At 36.9% G+C, this 19,873-nt stretch overlaps 1 protein-coding gene across 2 annotated transcripts; it reads left to right on the top strand.

Annotated features, from left to right (window-relative positions):
* The first annotated feature begins 142 nt into the window (after window positions 1-142).
* On the top strand, window positions 143-18,738 carry LOC121874863 (transcription termination factor, mitochondrial-like). Of its 2 annotated transcripts, XM_042379153.1 has the most exons (9): window positions 143-508; window positions 1,843-2,017; window positions 2,773-2,908; window positions 4,716-4,917; window positions 7,218-7,402; window positions 8,966-9,062; window positions 14,224-14,377; window positions 16,418-16,624; window positions 18,420-18,734. In XM_042379153.1, the coding sequence occupies exons 1-9, from the start codon at window positions 394-396 to the stop codon at window positions 18,604-18,606; spliced, it is 1,458 nt and encodes a 485-aa protein (XP_042235087.1). In that variant the 5' UTR covers window positions 143-393; the 3' UTR covers window positions 18,607-18,734. The 2 variants fall into 2 exon arrangements, with proteins under 2 accessions (XP_042235087.1, XP_042235088.1); XM_042379154.1 differs by lacking the exon at window positions 16,418-16,624 and having other exon boundaries at window positions 18,420-18,738.
* Window positions 18,739-19,873: the final 1,135 nt, after the last annotated feature.

Raw genomic sequence — 19,873 nt, 5'->3', positions numbered from 1 at the left:
AGTTCCCTCAATTTCTATTTACATATGTATGCACTGAAGAGTTAGCCATATTTCTAGCCATATTTTTTCAGTGTAGCCAGTTTCTAGCCATTTTTAACGCTTGGTATAGCAGATTTTGCTGGGAGTCATCTGGCAACACTGCTTTCCCAGCTGAGCAGACAGGACTAGACTGAAATAGTAAACAAACCTTACTTGAAGCCTTCATATAATTGTACATACAATTAAAGGAGAACAAGAACATAACTACGTAAAAAGTGTTCCTTAAAGAAAAATATGAAACAAATATTTATTGAGAGACAGTGACGCGAGAAGGAAATATAGATGTTGAACACATGGAAAAGACCCGACCCGAAGATTAACATGAGGAAAATACTTTGAAGGCAGCTGTGTCTTATGAGTAAAATGATATTAAGAAATATTTATAAATCTTACAGTGTTGGGAGAGTGAGGTCAATCTGGTGGACCACAGGAGTTCCCGGACGTACAAGACCATGTGACAACACAAATAGTAAGAACTGTACCTTGTTACTTTACTCACCACAAGGTTAAAGGCAGATTATCTGATGGAATAATTTTAGAATTAGCCATTAACTTCATTGGTTTATATACAGTAGAAATTGGTCCCTGTTGGAGTTCTAGATATATGTGTGTACTTTATAAATATGTGGATCTACATGAAATATATATATATATATATATATATATATATATATATATATATATATATATATATATATATATATATATATATATATATCCTGGTGGTCTAGAGGTAGCGTTCCCCGGTCACAGTCGTGGGCCGTGGGATCGAATCCTGGCAGCATATAAGTCTACCCTATTATTTTCAGGTTAAAAGTTTGAATTAGGCCTATTCTTGGCATATAAGTCTATTGCAGAACTTCCATAGTCCTTCGATAGTCGCGTATCACAGTCAGGTTATTTGGCGACTTTGTGATACGCGACCATCAAAGGACGTTACATCAGATACTCAAAGGGATGTTGCCTGGGTCACTGGCTGTACTAATCTCTCGTTTTTGGAGGTCCACTAATCCTATGTGAGTGAATTCAGTTTTGAATATAAGCTCGTACTTCGTTTCATAGTTCCAGTACCGTTTTAGCTCTTGTCAAGTTCAGTACTTGTAGTGCAATGTTTGTGTGACGGAATAACTTACAAGGATATCCCCGTTAGCCGGAACAATTGGTAACGGAAAAATGTTCTCGGAAGTTTCAGAAATTGCCCATTACACCATCTCTCGAACCAGGAATAATATCCCTCATCCCCGGAATTTTCAGGGGAAACCGAAAATTTTTCTCGGAATTTCCAGAAAATGCGCATGATTTTCATCTCTCAAAAACGGGAAAAAAATCCCCGTAATTTTCAGAAATTTTCTTGATATTGGGAAAATTTTCTCAGAATTTTCCAGAAAATGTGCCCATCAGACAATCGTTCCCAAAGCCGTAATTTTCCGAAAAATTCCGGTTAGGTATGGTTAGGTAAGGTCCGTTCATTTTATCTCCAGTAGCTGCTCAATTATTCCTCTGTGGAAGCAGTGGTGTGTATGAAACACACTTCAGTAGAAAATTGCCTAAAGAATATCATGAAATTTAATAAGAAAGTTGTCAAAAATATTTTATTAGCACCATTACAAATGGGAAACCCATTGCTGTTATTGACACAACCTGCGTCGAAAGACTGCGAGTGAGTGAGATTTCCGACCATGGCCAAGAGTACCAGAGGGTTAAGTAATTTTTTTCTATTTTCTTGTAATTCTAAATGTTAATCATGCACCATTGGTTAGAATTGATTGAACTCAGATTGAATACATTTTCCAACATTTCCAGCACCAAGATTAAGATGCTCACATCAGTGTTGCCATAAAACAACTGTTACTCCAGCATCACAAGCCTTCAAAACAAGAAATTGTTTAAAAATTGACAAGCTGCCCACAAGCACTCCATTTTGCACAATTACACAGGATGCATCACTGCTTAATAAAGCCAAGTCATCTTGTGATAGGTAAGATAGCACTGGCAGCCTTTTGTTATTGACAATTTATAATGTAACTGTTATCTGATATTTGGGAGCAATAACTATATGTTAGTCCTTGAACAAAGCCTTGCACTGATTTCAGAATAAGCTCAGTCATTTATGATCAGGGTTTGATCCTAGCTCCCTTCAAGCAACTATGTCACCACAAAGGTGCACTGAATATGGGGGTTGGGTAAATGGATGGAAGGGGTGATAACTCACCCTTGCCTATATAAATGGGGAATGGAAAGATATTCTACATCCCATTTCCCTATTAAGTAGCCTGTATTACAAGGGTTTTGGGCTTTGCTAGAAAACAAGATTTCTGCCTCAATCCCTCTATTGTCTTAGTGGTGATATTTAGCCTTAGAATCTTAAAGTAAATTTGTTTGTCTTAGTTTCCCATTTTCCTTGTTCCCAGTTTACTGTAGATTTAAGTAATTGACTGCTTAAAACAGAAATCTCATTATTACTAATACTGTACAATACCTGTATCTGCAAAATTAATTATGAAATAGAGAATTACAGAATTAATTTAACTGCAGAGTTTACTCATTGTTGAATCAGTAAATAGTACAGAGATAATTTTGCCCATTGTCTAGAAGTTGGAATCTTGAAACAGAACATATAGAATTTTTTTTTTAATTAATATATAAGGTACTATGTAGGAGTTAGCCATTTACATGAATGAGTACCTGTACTGTATCATCACTTTATGTTTCTTATATTTCTTCATTTTTCAGTGATGACAAGATTAAGGGTGTAGATGATGAAGTGATCCTTGTAGTTAGTGAGGAATCATCCCTAGAAGAAGGAGAATTCTTTGACAACCCCTACCATCAAGATAGAAAGATTCAATGGAAAGATGTTGGAAAAAAAGTGAGATTGTTGTATATTTATCTTTGTACTGTATTATAATGGATTTTATTGGCTTTTTAAAATTAAGATGTTAATGTGTCATTGAGACCAGAAATCTTCAATATCTTTTCATCTCTAAATTTTTAAAGTGCCCCCAAATTTTCAGAAATCCAGGTGGGTTGGGGAGATATATGTACAGGATATCCACTGAAGAATCGTATCTATGATGCTGACAATGGTGTATATATATTTCATATACAGATAACATATACTGGACGTTCTCATTACATGTGAGGGTTGCATTCTAAAAAAAAGTGTGCATAATACAAAATTGCATAAAAGGATTTCTGTACCATTTTACAACTATTTAAACCAGGCTTTTATGACATTTGATGTGTTTATGGCACAACTGTACAGTAGGGTCGCATAGTACGTGTATCCCTAGCATGCAAACCCACTTGTACATGTCTGACCTTCTGAACCACCCCTACACTTGGGTCTCTCTCTCTCGCACAAGCATCTCTCACTAGCTCTGTGTTTATCACTTGTCTGTGTTCGTTTGATAAAAAAAAAAAGAATCATTGCAATACTCTAAAGTGGCTTAGAAATGAAGAAAATATAAAATAAAACTATAAAGAATGAAGAGCATGGGTGTATATGTGTGGGTAGTGAATGTATGTATCGAGACAGTGAGCTGTAACTACAGCCAGCCACACTCTCCTTCCCCCTATGTGATGTCATGTCATACACACAGCGCAAACCTATCCACCAATCACATCCGTCATTACTCAACCAATACCCCTTCATTCATGAATAGTGATACTACAACTGTGACGTTGCCATTTGAATACATGGGTTACCACAGGGTGTGTCGGAACACATTTCTGCAGCAATACAGTACCAATCCTATCAAAAGAACAAGAGTCATAGTATTCATTTCAAAACCCATCGGACCCAGAGATAAAGATACATAATGTAGTTTTTTGTCGACTCTACAATAATATTTACGTAATACCTGTACACTATACGACACCATAATACATCACTCGCATTAGCTGAGTAGTGACCAAGATGCTATGGTGTCGAGAGGTTCATTGTGACTGACTCAGAACATATTCATATATACTCAATTGCATAAGCCTGAATTTTTCTCACAGGTAAGCAAGTTTTGGCAGAAAAGAGGTTCTCACAGAAGGGTGAATTTGCATGTGTTGAACATGTCTGTAATGAGAACACCTAGTAAATACTTAATAAATACTTGTACATAATACAGCTGTGATTTTCATAATTACTTTACCATGGAGCCTGTTGTTTCTGTGCTCACTGGATGTGTTGTGTGTTGGTGTGGGTGATGGCTGGTTACATGCTCTGACTGGGGTGTTCTGCATGTAAATAGTGTATACATATAATATTACCTGTAGAACACATACTAGAACACACATGATTTGTATGACTTTTGTGGATACCCGGCCTGTAAATACAATAATTCATCTTTTGCTGAGGAAGGAAGCTGGAGACCTGTTTTAATCCTCCTAATGTTGCTGATAAGAATTTGTGTTTCATGGCTACACTGTTAGTTCATGATGGAACTGGAGAAGACTTTCTATGTTCAGTAGATCATACTGGATAATATTCTTCTCATACCTGACTTAGGATTAAACTCAGGGTCACACTGGTGAGAAGCTAGCACCCTGCCACTGTACCACCAACATATATTCTTAAAGCAGGATTTCAGGAATCAGAACTCGAGTGATATTTAATTCAATCCTTACTCCTTTGATTTTTCATTTTGTCATAGAAGAAATTAATGTATTTGTTATTTTTCCAGGTGAATGTTGGCGAGTCTGTTATATGTGAATTGAATCGCCTGTTTCAAATAAATCGCAGTGAAGCTCTCCGCATGGTTCGTCCCAGCAAATTTCTCCTGGTGTCAGATGGTGCTATTCTGAAGACTCTGTACTTCCTTAAAGATCATAATATCTCTTCTCAACAAGTCCAACGAATACCGTGGATAATTCTACAATCTGTAGGTATGTCAATTTACTAGACACCTTTTTCAGTTTCTTAAATATGAATTTTCAAGGAAAGGTTTTCACTTCTTAGGTAGGTTTAATAATATTTCTACTCATACAAATGTAATTTGCTTTTATTTTTAGCCTAAGCCTGTGTAGAAAAACTCTTGTATATGCCTACTGGAGGCTTGGGGCAGGAACCTAGAAGAGCACTAGCATCACAGTAGCTGGGGCTTACTTTGAAGATTAGCTTTCTTCCCCACAACAACCTTATCCCTTCAAAAGAAGAAATTAAGAAGTCACAACTACCCAAAGGCCTATGAGTTGTGATTATCACACAGTTCATGCTTAACTCATTTTACACCACCTCAATTCCAGCTGCCACTCTTAATGTGGTGGTTCTTGTTTATTGACTCCCTAGTCTATGGAACAAGTAAATGATGGTAAATTATTACTGTATATGGCAAGAAACTAATGAGGTGGTAGTGGGTGTTGTGAGTTGGAGCCATTTGCAAACCCCAGCCTATGCAATGTACTGTATACACAAACCACATTCCAACTTTTGGTACATTACATTCTAGGGTTATGTGGGACTCACCCTGTGCTATGAAGTGGACTGGTGGCATGGCTAGATGTAAATAATTTCATACATTGCATCACCCCAACTTTTGACTGGGGATTGGGTTAGCCAGGCTTGTAAATTGAATGCACTTTCCTCTCTTTTGTTGTGTGGAACAGGGTGATCCCTATATGAATGGGTCTTGGCAAATGGATGCTCTGAGTTAGGTTTATGTTATGGGATTAAGGGGGTGCACAAAAAAGTTAAATTTTTCCTTAAATCTGATCATTCTTCTACATTTGTGACCTCTTGGTAGAGGCTACACATGTACTGAATAAGTGACACCAAAACTGTTCCCAGTAAGGCACATGAAAGGATTTTAAGGGGTTTTACTTTGTATCATTGCTCTGTCACATAACAAGTGATTAGCTGATTTTACTTAAAATTTGGTGTTACATAGTGTAACAGGCAATTGTTTATTGTAGTAGGCCCATAAGAGAAACAAAATTCAACTTAGGCTCAAGGGCAGATCCAGTGGGGTCCTGTTGGTTTGGACCCCACCTTTTCACTAGAAAATTCCAGTACTTTTTCTTTAAAGCAGTAATGTACTCAGTCATTTTTGTACAGTACAAAGTATTTACTATTGACTTCAGAATATCTCCTAATATCAAGTGCACATGGCTTCAAAATGGCCTCAAAATGCCCATGATATTGGGCAGATTTAAAAAATTGGGGGTAAGGGCTTACAGTGCCCCCCCAAAACCCCCCAGTTGGGTGGGCTCGCTGTGCTCACCATGTTTCCCCACCCACAACTTCTTGGACCCCCCACCCCCCCTTTTTTTTTTATTCCTAGATCTGCCCTTGATTCTATAAGAATTCAAGTATCCTTCAATAAAAACACAGAAACAAATATTAACATAGCAGATAAATAGACATCAACAAAATGAAACAAAACAGGTACAATAACATCAAAACAAAGTTGAAAGATATGCAGTACATACCTATGTATACTTGGCCCGTCAAGCATACAAAGTCAAGAGAACCATCTGAGAAAGTACAGCTGAGGGTTTGTGGGTACTGGAAAATGGGAAATCTAAACAAGAAGATAAAGTAGTGGGATGAGAGGCTAACTGTACTCATTAGGGGGATAAGAAGAACATATGAACATCATTTATGAGAAAGGAGTGACAAAAAGGGGAAGGAAATTAAGAGATGTTGAAACAATGTAAAAGAAAGATCAGGGTTAAGGTTGTCACAGGGTTTTAAGATTTCAGTTCAGTGAACGTGGTCTTCAACCCATTTGCAAGTTTGCGATTTGCAATTTCGACGATTCGCGGAAAGTAGATGATGGCTATGGTGGCCAGCTTGCAAGCCTTTTCCCGCAGCACAACGAGTCACCCCATGCAGCATCTCTTGTGTTGTACTCTCAAAACTTTAGTGTTTCTGTGTGCAATGGCCCCTAAAAGACTGCCGAGTTTCAGTGCGAGTGATGCTAGTGGAGTGAAGTGTAAAAAGCAGAAGTCCGTAATGATGTTGACAAAGAAAGTTTTATTATTAGATAAGTTAAAAGAGGGGATGAGTGCTGCCACAGCTGATCAGTTGTTTGGTATAGATATACAGTAGTGCACTAAGGTAGTATAAGTTGCTATTCACGGTTTTGCCAATTCATGCCATTTCTTGGAACCTATCCCTTGTGAATGGCAACGGTCTACTGTACTTATTATCTTTATGAGTTTATAATTTTTGAATTATTTTACAGATGATCTCCAGAAAAAATTCTTGAAGCTAACTGAGCCATATTTATTTCAAAACTGCTCCGAAGGCTTAGGATTCTGCCATTTTACATTAAAAAAGATAGCAAGCTACCAGAAACTTTTTATGTTAGAGGCTGCAGATTATCCTGATCATCTTAACCGTATCCATTACTTGGCTGACAAACTAAAGGTGAGTTGCAGTGAAAATAGCATAAACCTTTTCATTTGTAACTGAAAACTTTTTTAGAACATTTGGATTCTTACAAGTAACTTATAAAGACAGACCACTGCCAGAAGCATTGTTAAAGTTTATTGGAAAGTGGAAAACTGGTAAAAATTGAAAGTAGGACTATGTCAAGAATATGTAATGTTGCTATGGATGTTCAATATTTTTATAGATAGGGTAGTGAAAGAGGTGAAGAAGGTGTAGTGGAGAAGGGTGCAGCTTTGATTGTTAGTGATAAGTCAGGTGAATTGGCTACTTTTGGCAGATGACACTGTTCAAGTGGGTGATGCAGAGGAAAGGTTGGAAACTTAAAAAAAATGGTTTAGTAAGAGTGTCTAGAAAGAGAGAGTTGATGGTAAATAATATTAAAGTGATGAAAGTAAAGCATGAAGACAGGGAAATAAGACTGTTAATTTGAGTGGATCTAGAAAAAAGAAAAAGATTTTCAAATATTTGGGAGTGATGGGTGTCAGTAAATGGAACAATGGATGACAAATGGAATCTCACAGAAACAGAGCGAAAGTAATTTATAAATGCAATAAGAATATATAAGTAGAGCGAACAGTGTCCAAGGAAACAAGATAGGAGAGTGTATGAAAGTAGGTGTGCCAACATTGCTGTAAGGAGGTGAAGCATGGGTTCTGGATGCATAAGTAAGAAACATGTACAAGATGTCAGAAATGAAGTGCTTGAGAGTCATAAAAGTGAGGAATACAATGTAGAAAATAAAAAAAAATACAGTAGAACCTCGTTATTTCAAACTAAAGTGACGGAAATGGGGGTTTGAAATACCAGATACTGTATTTCAAAATAGGAGTGGATTTTAATTCAGGGTATTGTATAAATTCACAATACATTCCTAGTACAGTAATGAAATATTTTACATTAATCCTCCATCTCTGCTTAAGATATGTTCTTAAAATTACTGATTATAGAAAAAATAATAATTTATATATATAGTGTCCATAGATACAGTAATACAGTATCTCTGTTCATCAGATTCCCCGTTAGCCGGAACTCTCCAATACCCGGAATTGAAATTGGCTCATAATTTTTTCAGAAAAAATTACCTCATTCACGGGTCTGTGAACAAGTTTTCAAGGTTGAAAATCAGGTACATTTTCTGAGAAAATTGTGGAAAATCTATCCCCCCATTTTTTTTCAGGGTCTGGGAGCAAATTCCAAGGATGAAATAATGCGTCATTGTGGAAAATTCTAAGAAAATCCGGACACTCTCCAATTTTGTATTTCCGGATCTGGGAGCAAACTCAGAGGATGAATTAAAATTTTGACTGCAGAAACATTTCCCATTACCCAGACATATTCTGGGATGTGGGATTTTTCAGGGTTTGAGAGAATCATCTCGTTTCCCAGAATTCTCTTGTTCCCAATTATTCCGGCTAATGGGGATATCACTATACTGTACACTACAGTACAGTATATGTATAATTGCTGATTAAAATTTTTTTTTATTTACTTGAGTTTAAACTCATTATTATTTAATTGCTTACTTTTAAATGATCTCAGGTTCCAGTTGAGCAACTCACTGAGAGGGTCATCAAGCCTAAACATGTCCTCACCATGGAAATGAAGCGGCTGGAACACATGCTTAACATCCTTCATGGTAAGGAAATTAATCATGTTATGGGAGAGATTGAAAAACTTAATGAGAAGTTACTGTGTAGAGTTTATTAATATTGTTAACCCTACAGGACTCCACTTCATTGCCTTTGTATAGGCTGTGCATTGCCATTTTTTTTTTTTGCAGGAATGTATGTGTCTATTATTACAGTTTATTACAGAAACCCATATTGTATAGACTTAGTCATCCTCTCATCAGATTCTAAGATAAGAAAAGGCAAATCAAATCTTACACGCTGGAAGTGTTGGGCTCTTTCTGCCACATTGGATTCATTCTCACCTATTTTCATTAGAAATTTTCTCCTCATGTTAGCAATGCCTACAGCTGATGGTTCCTTAAAACCTGCTGGTAAAGACATATGTTAACCAGCTCTATTATAGTGGTACACATTTATAGGAACCGAAACACAGCTTCTTGAATGTACAGTATATATAGTGACAAGTGGACTGTAAAGGCTAAATTTACCATAATGAAGACATTAGTTGAGCGTTTATTGTAAGCTTTCATACAAACAACAGGACTTTGTCATTTGTGCATTTGCCCTTCACAGATTTGCTGTCTGACAATGACTTTATTGAGATAAAGTTCATGAACTGTGGAACATGTGCTCATCTATTTGTGGGCTGACACGAGAGATATTGATATTATAGTATATTACTGAGCTTCAACAACTAGGGTCTTTAAGTGCATTTCTGAGTTAGTAAATGCACTGGTCATCAACAGATAAAAATGAAGAGACTTACGTTTCTATGGCTCCCCTGAAGCAAAACTTTGGTGGAAGAATGTGGGTACTGTTTTCTCCCAAACTATGCATGTCCAACATTCCATAAGGTTATATTGTCATGGTCACAATATCACAGTTAGTAAGTTCAACACTTAATTATTCATATTATGCTCCACCGTTCACAAAACATGCGTGAAACTAAGGAGTTACCCCTAGAGAGAGGCGTATTTTCCCTAGAGAGAGGTAACATCCGTTTTCTCGTAAACAATCACTCTTCAAAGTAAATTTAAATTTAAGAGATAACGTGTATGAGAAGCCATAAGTCAGATATGCCTACAGTGAGATAAAGCATTCAAGGTGTATTGAGTATATGTGAAGGCATCATATATCTTTATGTGTAGAGTACCACCAATTTCCTGTGTAATTTGTGATGGAATTCCCAACAGTCCAGTAAAGAATGTCAGACATATTCATGAAAGTTCTAACAACATGATACTGGAATGTGATGAAGTAAAAGGTGGAGTCACTAGACAGGAAAAGTTGAGTGAATTGTGTAGAAAACAACTGTGGCCCCATTTATACAAAGATATGCATAAAATGTTAAGAAAAGTGATTTTAGCTCATGATCCCTTGTTTGCTTTAGGACCCCACAAAATAGGGTCAGTTGGTGGTCCGCCTGCTAACTTTCAACTTGCCAATCACAATCCTCTCAGGAAACCACAATATCAACACCCAGAGAAAGTTGAAGATGTAATTAAAGGTATAATTGTAGACATGAGAGATCGGAACATTATTGAGCCATCAACTGCCGCATGGTTATCCCCTATTGTTCTGGTATATGCTTAGACTTTCGAGCTGTCAATAAGCACTTGAAAATCGACATACAACCTTTGCCACGAATTGATGAATTAGTAGAGAAAGCTGTGGGAAATGAGTATTAGGCCATACAGGTATTAGATTTGAAGGATGCACACTTTCAGGTAATTGTTAACAACAGTAGCCAAGACCTAACTACCTTTAGTGAGGAGTATAATCTATGGAAGTTTACATATCTACCTTTTAGGTTTTCAGCCAGTCCTGCCATTTTTACTAGAAAAGTAAACAGAATATAAGCTTCATTAGCAGTTGAAGACTGGATACTGAACTGTCTTGGTGTAATAATGTGGGCTAATGATTTCTCAACCTTGTTGGAAAGACTAGTCAGTGTGTTTGATAGATTTGTGGAAATGGGTATTAAATTAAATCTTATCTAAATGTAAATTTGGCCATAAGCAAGTTAAATTATTAGGATATGTAGTTTCAGAGAGAGGCATTGAGCCTGACCCAAAAATTGTCCAAGCTATGACTGAGTGTAAACCCCCAACTAATGTTTAGCAAGTCCGCCAGTTTTTGGGTATGTGTGGATTTTACCGTAAACATGTTCCCAATTTTGCCAAAGTAGCTAATCCCATCACTGAGTTAACAAAACAAAATGTTGATTTTATGTGGACCACTGAGTGTCAAGAAGCATTTGAGAAGTTAAAGCAACCACTAGCTTTATATCCAGTCCTCGTCAAGGCAGATAAATATAAACCCTTTGAATTGCATAGTGATGCCAGCAATTTTTGTGTGGGCGCTTCCCTTAACCAGTTACAAGAAGATGGCTCCTTGCAACCTGTGGGTATTTTTCTAGAAAGTTAAAGCCTGCAGAAACTTGTTGTTCCACCACCGATAAGGAAGCATTAGGCATTGTGTTAGCTTACAGATTTTTCCATCATTTTCTATGGGATACACAGTTTACCATTAAGACAGACCATCAGCCTTTAACATCAGTCTTTAGAAAGAAAACCAAGAGTCAGCGAATGAACCGATGGTTCTTAGAAATGAGATATTATGTTTAAAACATTGAATCCAAACCCGGTAAAGCAAATGTAGTAGCAGATGCCTTAAGTCGACCAGTCAGAGCCTTGAGAAAAGTTATTCAGGATCAGTTTCCCAGATTAGAAGGTTTCACACAGGTTGAATTTAGTTTAGAACAACAGAAAGAACCAAGGTGGCAAAAGTTAAAACAGTATTTAGAAGGCAGTAAACTACCACAACATAAGTACCCAAAGGGTGCCATTGATAACTTTGAAGTAGTAAATGGGGTATTGTATCTAGTGAAAGAACAAATTGATAAAGTGTTGCTGTATTGTTTAGTAGTACAGTACCTCAACATTTACATAAAGCAACATTAGAGTTAGTGCATGACAGTGCCAAGACTGGTCATTTAGGATGGTGGAAGGCCATAGCCCGAGTAGAAAGTCTGTTATATTGGCATAACTACCAGAAAGATTGTGTTGACTCTATAGCATCATGTGAGGTGTGGCAGATTCAAGGGGACCAAGGGGCTCACTCAATGATGGCAAGAATTGCAAGTAGTTACCAAACCACTAGAAAAAGAAGTTTCTGTGGACTTGACAGACATGCAAGCTGGGATCAATGATAACCGATATGTATTAACGGTCATCGATCATTATTCAAGGTTTGTTAACTTTTAACATCAGCGCACCAAGAAAACTAAAAAAGTTACCCATGAATTTGAGAAATTCATTAATGTTTTCCGTAGCCCTAAAGGGAACTCTGTCGAGTAACTAACATTAAGACGTATTTTACTTTGCCTTATCACCCCAGAGGTAACAGTATCACTCAGAGAATGCACCAAACCTCTAAGAACATACTATCGAAAATGTGCGAAGATGATCATCGACGTTGGCCAAGGTTCTTGGCCCTACACAGTATGCTTTGAACACCACTGTGCACACCATGACCGGCGTACAACCTCATTTCACATTCTGTTCCAGACACGCACAGAGACAAGTGGGCATTGAGTTACCAATAATAGAAAATGAGAATAGCGAAGGGTTGAGAGAGGTTCACAGGTTGATTACAGAAGCTTCTGAACAAATGTCAAGAGAAATCCGGAACATGGCAAACCAGGATAGAGTCAACCAAGCAGTACAACTAGGGGAAACTGTTTGGGGGAGAAATGGAGTACCTATCCCAGGTACCACTAGGAAATTAAATGCCAAATGGAAGGGCCCATATACAGTAACTGATATCATACGCAATATATAAATAAACCAACCCTACAGATGAGGCCGAGGTAATGAAGCGAGCAGCCGAAAAGGTGAAAGGATGTGTAAATAGAAACATGTTTGTCCATGTAAACGACATCCAGGTTCCACCTAATGTTTCTTTCTCAGAATCAGAGCCTGTTGAGAGACAGAGTGTAAGGGATGATGGGAATACAGTAGCTGCTCCTTCTACCAGATTTCCTGTGAGGAAGAGGAAACCAGTTGTTCGAATGGATCTTTAGAAAGTGATGTGCTTTTAAACTGAAATTTCTTGGTTGTTGATGTGTCTTGGTGAAGTGTATTATCTTGTTGAGTATTTTTCTTTTGGAAATTTGGAGGTGTGGATTAAAAAAAAATTAAGAGGGAGAGAATGTGTTGTCTTGCACCAGTGAGTTGTGGAAAGTACTTGGTAGAGGGATTGTCAAGGTTACAGTAAGGACATAGAGATTGGAAGAATATGTGTACTGTTTACAGTAAAACCCCCATAATTCGTACTCCCCAAATTTGAAATCACTCATAATTTATAATGTTTTGTTCTTACGATATATACTGTATATTACAGTTTTCATAATATTTGGTAAAATTTCTGATTATGAAAGACATTTTCAAATATATGACACACATGTCGCCATGGGATGCGACCGCCCACCTCAGTGTAAACAAGTACTATGCGTGTCAATCGTGTCAGTCATGGTCAGTTCACATTGGTCAGTCATCGAGTGTACTTCGATGGTCTACCATGTACGCTTTTTCCTGCCTGGTTTTCCATCATTGCCCAATGTTTGAGCTTTTATGTCTGATACCCTGAACCAAGCACCTAAATGTTGTACTGTACTTAGAAATGTTAAAGTTTTGATTGATGCAGATAATGTAGAAGTACTGTTGTTTTTTGTTTATCCCTCAGGAAAAGGTGCCCCTATTATTTTGAATTATGGGTTTTTACTGTATACAGGGTAATGGTATTAAACAGACCCTCCCCAGCATGTTGATCATATTCATTGTAACACACATGCTAGTGTATGTTTCATAAGCAATAGCTCATTACTCGTAGGTAGTATGTTACTCTCAGACTTTTATATTAATTTTTTTTTACGAAATAATGGTTAGGATTAGGAATTTTGCTGAACCTTACTGAAATGTAGGTTTCAAAATCATTGCTACATTTCACAGGAGTATTTAAACCCAGCACTTGATATGGACATTTTTAAAGACCAATGTGAATTCTCAAAAATAAATGTACAGTAGAAATCTTTATTTAGCCTGATATAGATATCAGTGATAAGTAAGTTCTTTAATGAGAGTACAGTATGATGATTATCCACAGCATATGGAGTGCAGTCTGAAGACATTGTATCCGACTTATGGGTGTTCTGTCACAATGTTAAAATAGCAGAGGAGAGACTGCAGCAAGCCCGTGAAGTAGGTTGTGAGAGGCCCAAACCATGGATTTGTCACTCGACTCCTGAAGTTTTTGAGAGGTTAGTTGCAAAACAGTTTACTTTGTATGCTCTAAAGTCAGTCTTATAATCCCAAGATGGATGGTGTCGAAACAATTTACTTATGATAGTAATACACTTACAGATGTTCAGGTGGTGGTAGTAGTATGTTACAAGTTTCAAAACATTCTATAAAAATCTGTAGGTGAGTTGCATTTACAAAGAAAGTTTACAGACAGGCAAACAGCATCCTGTCAGTGAAAGGCATATGAAATAGTACTACAGTACATGGCATACTTCTAGTTTGACAGCTAATCATTTAAGGAATCATTAGTCCTTATTTATGTTTCTGATAAGTTTTGCAGAGGGACTAGAAATTACGAGAATTAGTAGGATAATAATTGGAAATAAGGTATCCGTGTCAAGGTATTCATTAAAGGTTGTTAGATCTTCACACCAATTATGATTAACTCTGCATTTATCTCTCAACTATGATTGATTGTACCAAGGAAAAATTAAAATGTGTTAACAATAATAAAATAAGAATACTCTAGTGGCAGCATATTAAGGAGACCATATAAAATATGAATCATGGCTGGTAGAGGTGGGGTCTGGTGTCACTTGGCGACTCAGGCCAACTGGACTTCATGTACACAGGGGTTACACTGGAGGCCGCATCCATCATTGAAGGTGTCAGCACTGTTGAAAAGGTGCTGTAGTGGGCTAGTTGCACACACAAATCCTAGCGAGGTAACACACAATACCAGCTAACTAGGTCACTAGCGGTAGTCCACACAGGTCACCACACTGCAGCAGCTCCGCCACTCCATATATAAAAAGCTGAAGGATTGAACACGTCCTTAGTTTCATACAAACTAAATTATTTACTTGTAACACCAGTTAAGTATGCCACTTATTTGCTAAACACACTATATACATATATATATTTTATTAATCATACTCACAGAGAGGATGAAGAGAGGATGAGTGTCAGTGACGAGGCAGGTCCCGGCTAAATGACGTGGCCTGCCTTGCCGGCCTCTCACAACAGCTCGTGTAAAATGAATCTTTAGTTTCGAAACATGCGAGTTTTGAACTCAAGCAAAATGCGAAATAAGACAGGATAATTCATTCGCAATATTTGTCCCTAAACTCTCTTCTGTCAGCTTCAGCAGCCTCTGAATGTTTGTTTAGCTGTGCTGTGCTAATTTTTAGCCCAAAGCATGCTACTACAGGGTATTGAATGCAAGAAATTTGAAAATTATTTATATTAAAAGTTAATACAAAGTTTTGCCAATTGTTTTCAGTGTATGAATAAATAAAATGAACCCTGGCAGCTTGTCACTAAATCTTATAATCCTGTAAATGTGCACAGCTTAGCAATACTGCATTTGGGTAACATTTATCTATCTATATAAAATAAAGAAGTATGTCTGTTTGTTTGTGTGTCCGCACTAGAATCTCGGAAACTACTTTACTGATCTGTAGTGATGATGGATGGTGTTATATGTAGTGATGATGGATGGTGTTATATGTAGTGATGATGGATGTTGTTATATGTAGTGATGACGGATGTTGTTATATGTAGTGATGATGGGTGGTGTTATATGTAGTGATGATGGATGGTGTTATATGTAGTGATGATGGATGGTGTTATATGTAGTGATGATGGATGATGGGTGGTGTTATATGTAGTGATGATGGATGATGGGTGGTGTTATATGTAGTGATAATTAGACAATAAAATAATAACAGTTTAATGCTAAAAAAAACCATGGTGGAACTTACATACACCGTTAATGAACTATTGATGGAAGAAGTATACGTATTATATTATTTTCAGTGAGTTACTTTTTACTTTACGTACTTAAGTACAGTACTTCTAAAAGTATGGTACCTTGACTATAATAAACCTGATACTGTAGCAAAAGTTGTCCAGTGGCACTAGGATGACTCACCAAGATAAACTTCCATGCACAACATGGCAGTATAGCTGACCACAGTATAATTCACTTGATGATGGAGCAGCCTCACTAATATTTCTTTGAAAGGCAGCAGTACAGTACTAATTTTACTTTCCAGATACTGTGAGCGATATCGGTCTCAGAAAATGCTTTTAGGACAGCACAAGGATGTAGTGAGTTACTTAGCACATAGGCTGGAATGTGAGCCTCATTTTGTGGCAATAAACTTTCAACGTAATCCTGGTCTCAAGCACATCCATGTCAGCAAGTTGAAAAGAAAACTTGATCTTCTATTTTCTGTGGGATTCACACCATATGATGTCAGGTATGTTGTGTATGTGCACCAAGGCTGGAAATAAAGATATGGTATGCCAAAGTTATTGTAAATTTTGTTATGTGTCACCCATTAGACCTGTTTATCAGGTTCAAGTTAAAGCTAAGGATTACATATTAATTTTCAATAGTTAATAACAGTTTAGTATTATAGCTCCACCCTTCTTCCGCTTAATCAACATTTCTACAGGTAATCTATTGACCTTTGTGCTAAGTACAACTATGCCTCTTGAGCTTGGATTAATTGTAGTAGTATCTAGACCAAGGTACAGTCTAGTAGATTCCATGGTATCTAGGGAAAGCCCCAGATCTACCAAGGCAGAATCTTCATACTGTACATACTTAAAATTTATAAATGGAAATGAGATCCTTTCATCTTTACTGGACATTTTCCTTTTTATAAGAAAATCAAAGAAAGAATAATACTGCTGCTTAAGTGAGCTAAACCACACAAACTATATACAGTACACAGCATGTATCGGGAATGATGATACCGTATTGATATATATTCAGTAAAGTTGTCATACAGGTTTACAATTGGATATGCATGTTTATAAAATATGCAGGTATACAGTTCAGCATGAATGTAGACATAGGCCGTAGGAGTATACAGTTTCCTGTGTGTCAAAACAGTGCAGGTAAACAGAAAGGCAACTTGACCAAGGATCGCTTTCCTGCATTGCCCGATTAAATTTTCAAGAAGGAGGGGTACAGTGAGTGCCTACTTAGCATACATTTGATATACAGTATGTATATTTGATGATACGCACATTTTATAAGGGTACCAGTCGTTCAGTGTTACATACGCATGTTTGAAGATACTGCACATATATTGGACCCATAGCTGGTTTTGTTTACAGTGTACAGCATTGTACTGGGTACAGGCATTCACTGATTTCCGTTGTGCCAAACAGTGTCGGTTCGATATATATATAATGTTGTTTAATAATTAGGGAACAATACTCGTATACGTAAACCCTCCATTTTCGCGAACTCTGTATTTTTTAATTCACTTATTCACGAAAACTTATTAGTGACCCTATTTTTTCCGTAAGGTTTTAAATCAGTATTCGTGAATTCACGATTCACGACGATTTCCGAAAATATAACCCTCACGATTACAGGAAGATAAAAGTGTAATTGTTATAGTCTTTAGTGACTTATAGCGGTTTTGAATCTCATACACTCCAGTGTGGAGGTAGGGTCTCCCACCCGAGGGAGGTTGGCGACCCTGCTTTTTTTAAACTTTTTTAAATGAAAAATAATTAATGAAAAAATATGAAAATATCAGGTCAAGATTTACTTTGAATGAAGATTTTTATTTATTTATGATAACAAAAAATTCAAAATATGTACAAGTACACATCAAAATTTATGTTAAATATTGTGGCTAGGTGTCCATCTATTTTCACATCTAACCTAACACTTTCCCTGTCTTTTCTGAACATGACAACATTCATATTGTATACTTTTTTCTCTATTTTAAGTTCCTGTATTCATATATCACCATTCTGTCATTATTAGAGGTAATTCAAGTTTTGAATTGCCTCAAGGTAGAATGAAAATTTGGGAATGTTCTGGGACATACTGTACAGTATCTCAACCTATAACTTGGGTTTCTCTGCGAAATTAAGGTCTGCTTTATGTGTGTGCACTTAACATGCAGGTTTTCAGGGGTGCATCATGTATGTGAAGCAGGTAATGACTATATGATTCACTACTCAAGACTTAATAATCTATTTGATAAAAGCTTCCCATAATTTTGCATATAATTTCTCCAATTTTAGATTCTGCCTGCGTGTGCTACAGTATTCAGAGAAACGAACATTGGGAAGAATCGAGGAGTTGAAGGAGGTAGGTTATTGGCCCTTTCCAATCAGCCTTTTGTACAAGACCCCCATGACATTCAAGAGAGCTGTTGACCAGTACAAGTATGAAAAATGTATGGAAAATGAAGTTGATAAGGAAACCTGATTCAGTTAATAATAAGCACTATACAGTACAGTGATCCCTCGGTTAACGAACGCCTCGGTTAACGAAATTTCGGTTAACAAATTACCTTCCATAAGAATATTCAATTCGGTTAACGAATTCCTTACAAATTTTTCCCAATATGTTTTCGCCTGCTTTCACCTGCTCACCAGCTGTAGTATTAGTCTGCCAATACAGTAATCGGTTTTAGGGCTTAAATTCGTTACCATTTGAGTAAATATCATAAAGGTTGTACTATTCAATAATTTTCCAAGTCTTATATTAAAATTTTTAGTAATTTTAACAATTATTTAACATAATTGAAGTACAGGGAACTAGTTTTTAGCATGCCAAACAACCACTTGACTCACCCAGAATGGAGTCAGTTTGTGTCTCTGCTCAGTGGAGGAAGCATCTTGCTTGAGACTCCCTTGAACATAAACTATTTTTACGTTTTTACAGTGCAATTATTGGTCATTCTGAAATTTATTTTACATATTGACAATATATAATGCAGTGCAGTGTTGATTTAAAGAAAATAATCTTGAATTACACCTAGTGAACTTAAAATTTTATGGGTGAAATGGCGGCATGAAGCATTGGGTGACTTCTCTTCCACCCCCACTGCCTTCTCTTCTCCCTTTTCCTCCACCCCCACTTCTAATTCCCATCATCATCAACCAGGAGCCTTCTACATGCACACCTCAAAGAAAGTGTACTTTACTGCGTTTATTTTTAGTTTGTATGTAATTTTCGGTGAGCTGGAATCAATTACCCAAAATCCCATTGAAACAATGGTTTCGGTTTACGAAATTTTCGGTTAACGAATGACCTTCTGGAACGAATTGTGTTCGTTAACCGAGGGACCACTATATACATTCAAAGTTTATAACCATGTAAAACACAGTAAAGACATCTAAATAAAAAAGATTTTCAATAAAACAGGTCCCTAAAATTTATCAAGGTAGAAATAATTCTGTTTATAATGGGTTACATGATCAGTGCGGAGGCAGTGCCAAAGCTCGCTCAGTTGCAAGAGTCAGAAATGGGTGGAGACAGTTTAAGGATTTACTATCTTTATTAATGGCAAAAGGACCTTCCCTTCATATGAGAGGAGAGAAGTATGCAGTGAAACATCAGCAGTTTAAGAAAATGACATACACAGGCTTGAGTGAGTTGAACTGAGATTTACGATATGGATGTGCAATGTGACACTGAAAGATTAGGAAACCCTGTTAAGAGCTAAGAGAACAGCTGGGTATTGAGAGTA

The sequence above is a fragment of the Homarus americanus genome, unplaced genomic scaffold, assembly GCF_018991925.1.
Source record: "Homarus americanus isolate GMGI-L3 unplaced genomic scaffold, GMGI_Hamer_2.0 scaffold56009, whole genome shotgun sequence".
In the NCBI taxonomy this organism is placed as follows: Eukaryota; Metazoa; Arthropoda; class Malacostraca; order Decapoda; family Nephropidae; genus Homarus; species Homarus americanus.
This window is presented reverse-complemented; position numbering and strand designations above follow the sequence as displayed.

What these genes read in the sequence shown, in the direction of transcription:
- LOC121874863 (XM_042379153.1), top strand. Translation starts at nt 394, where the DNA reads ATGAGTAAAATGATATTAAGAAATATTTATAAATCTTACAGTGTTGGG. An exon ending in GATAATTCTACAATCTGTAG is followed by an intron (nt 4,918 to 7,217) that starts GTATGTCAATTT and finishes ATTATTTTACAG; the next exon opens with ATGATCTCCAGAAAAAATTC. An exon ending in ACTCCTGAAGTTTTTGAGAG is followed by an intron (nt 14,378 to 16,417) that starts GTTAGTTGCAAA and finishes TTTACTTTCCAG; the next exon opens with ATACTGTGAGCGATATCGGT.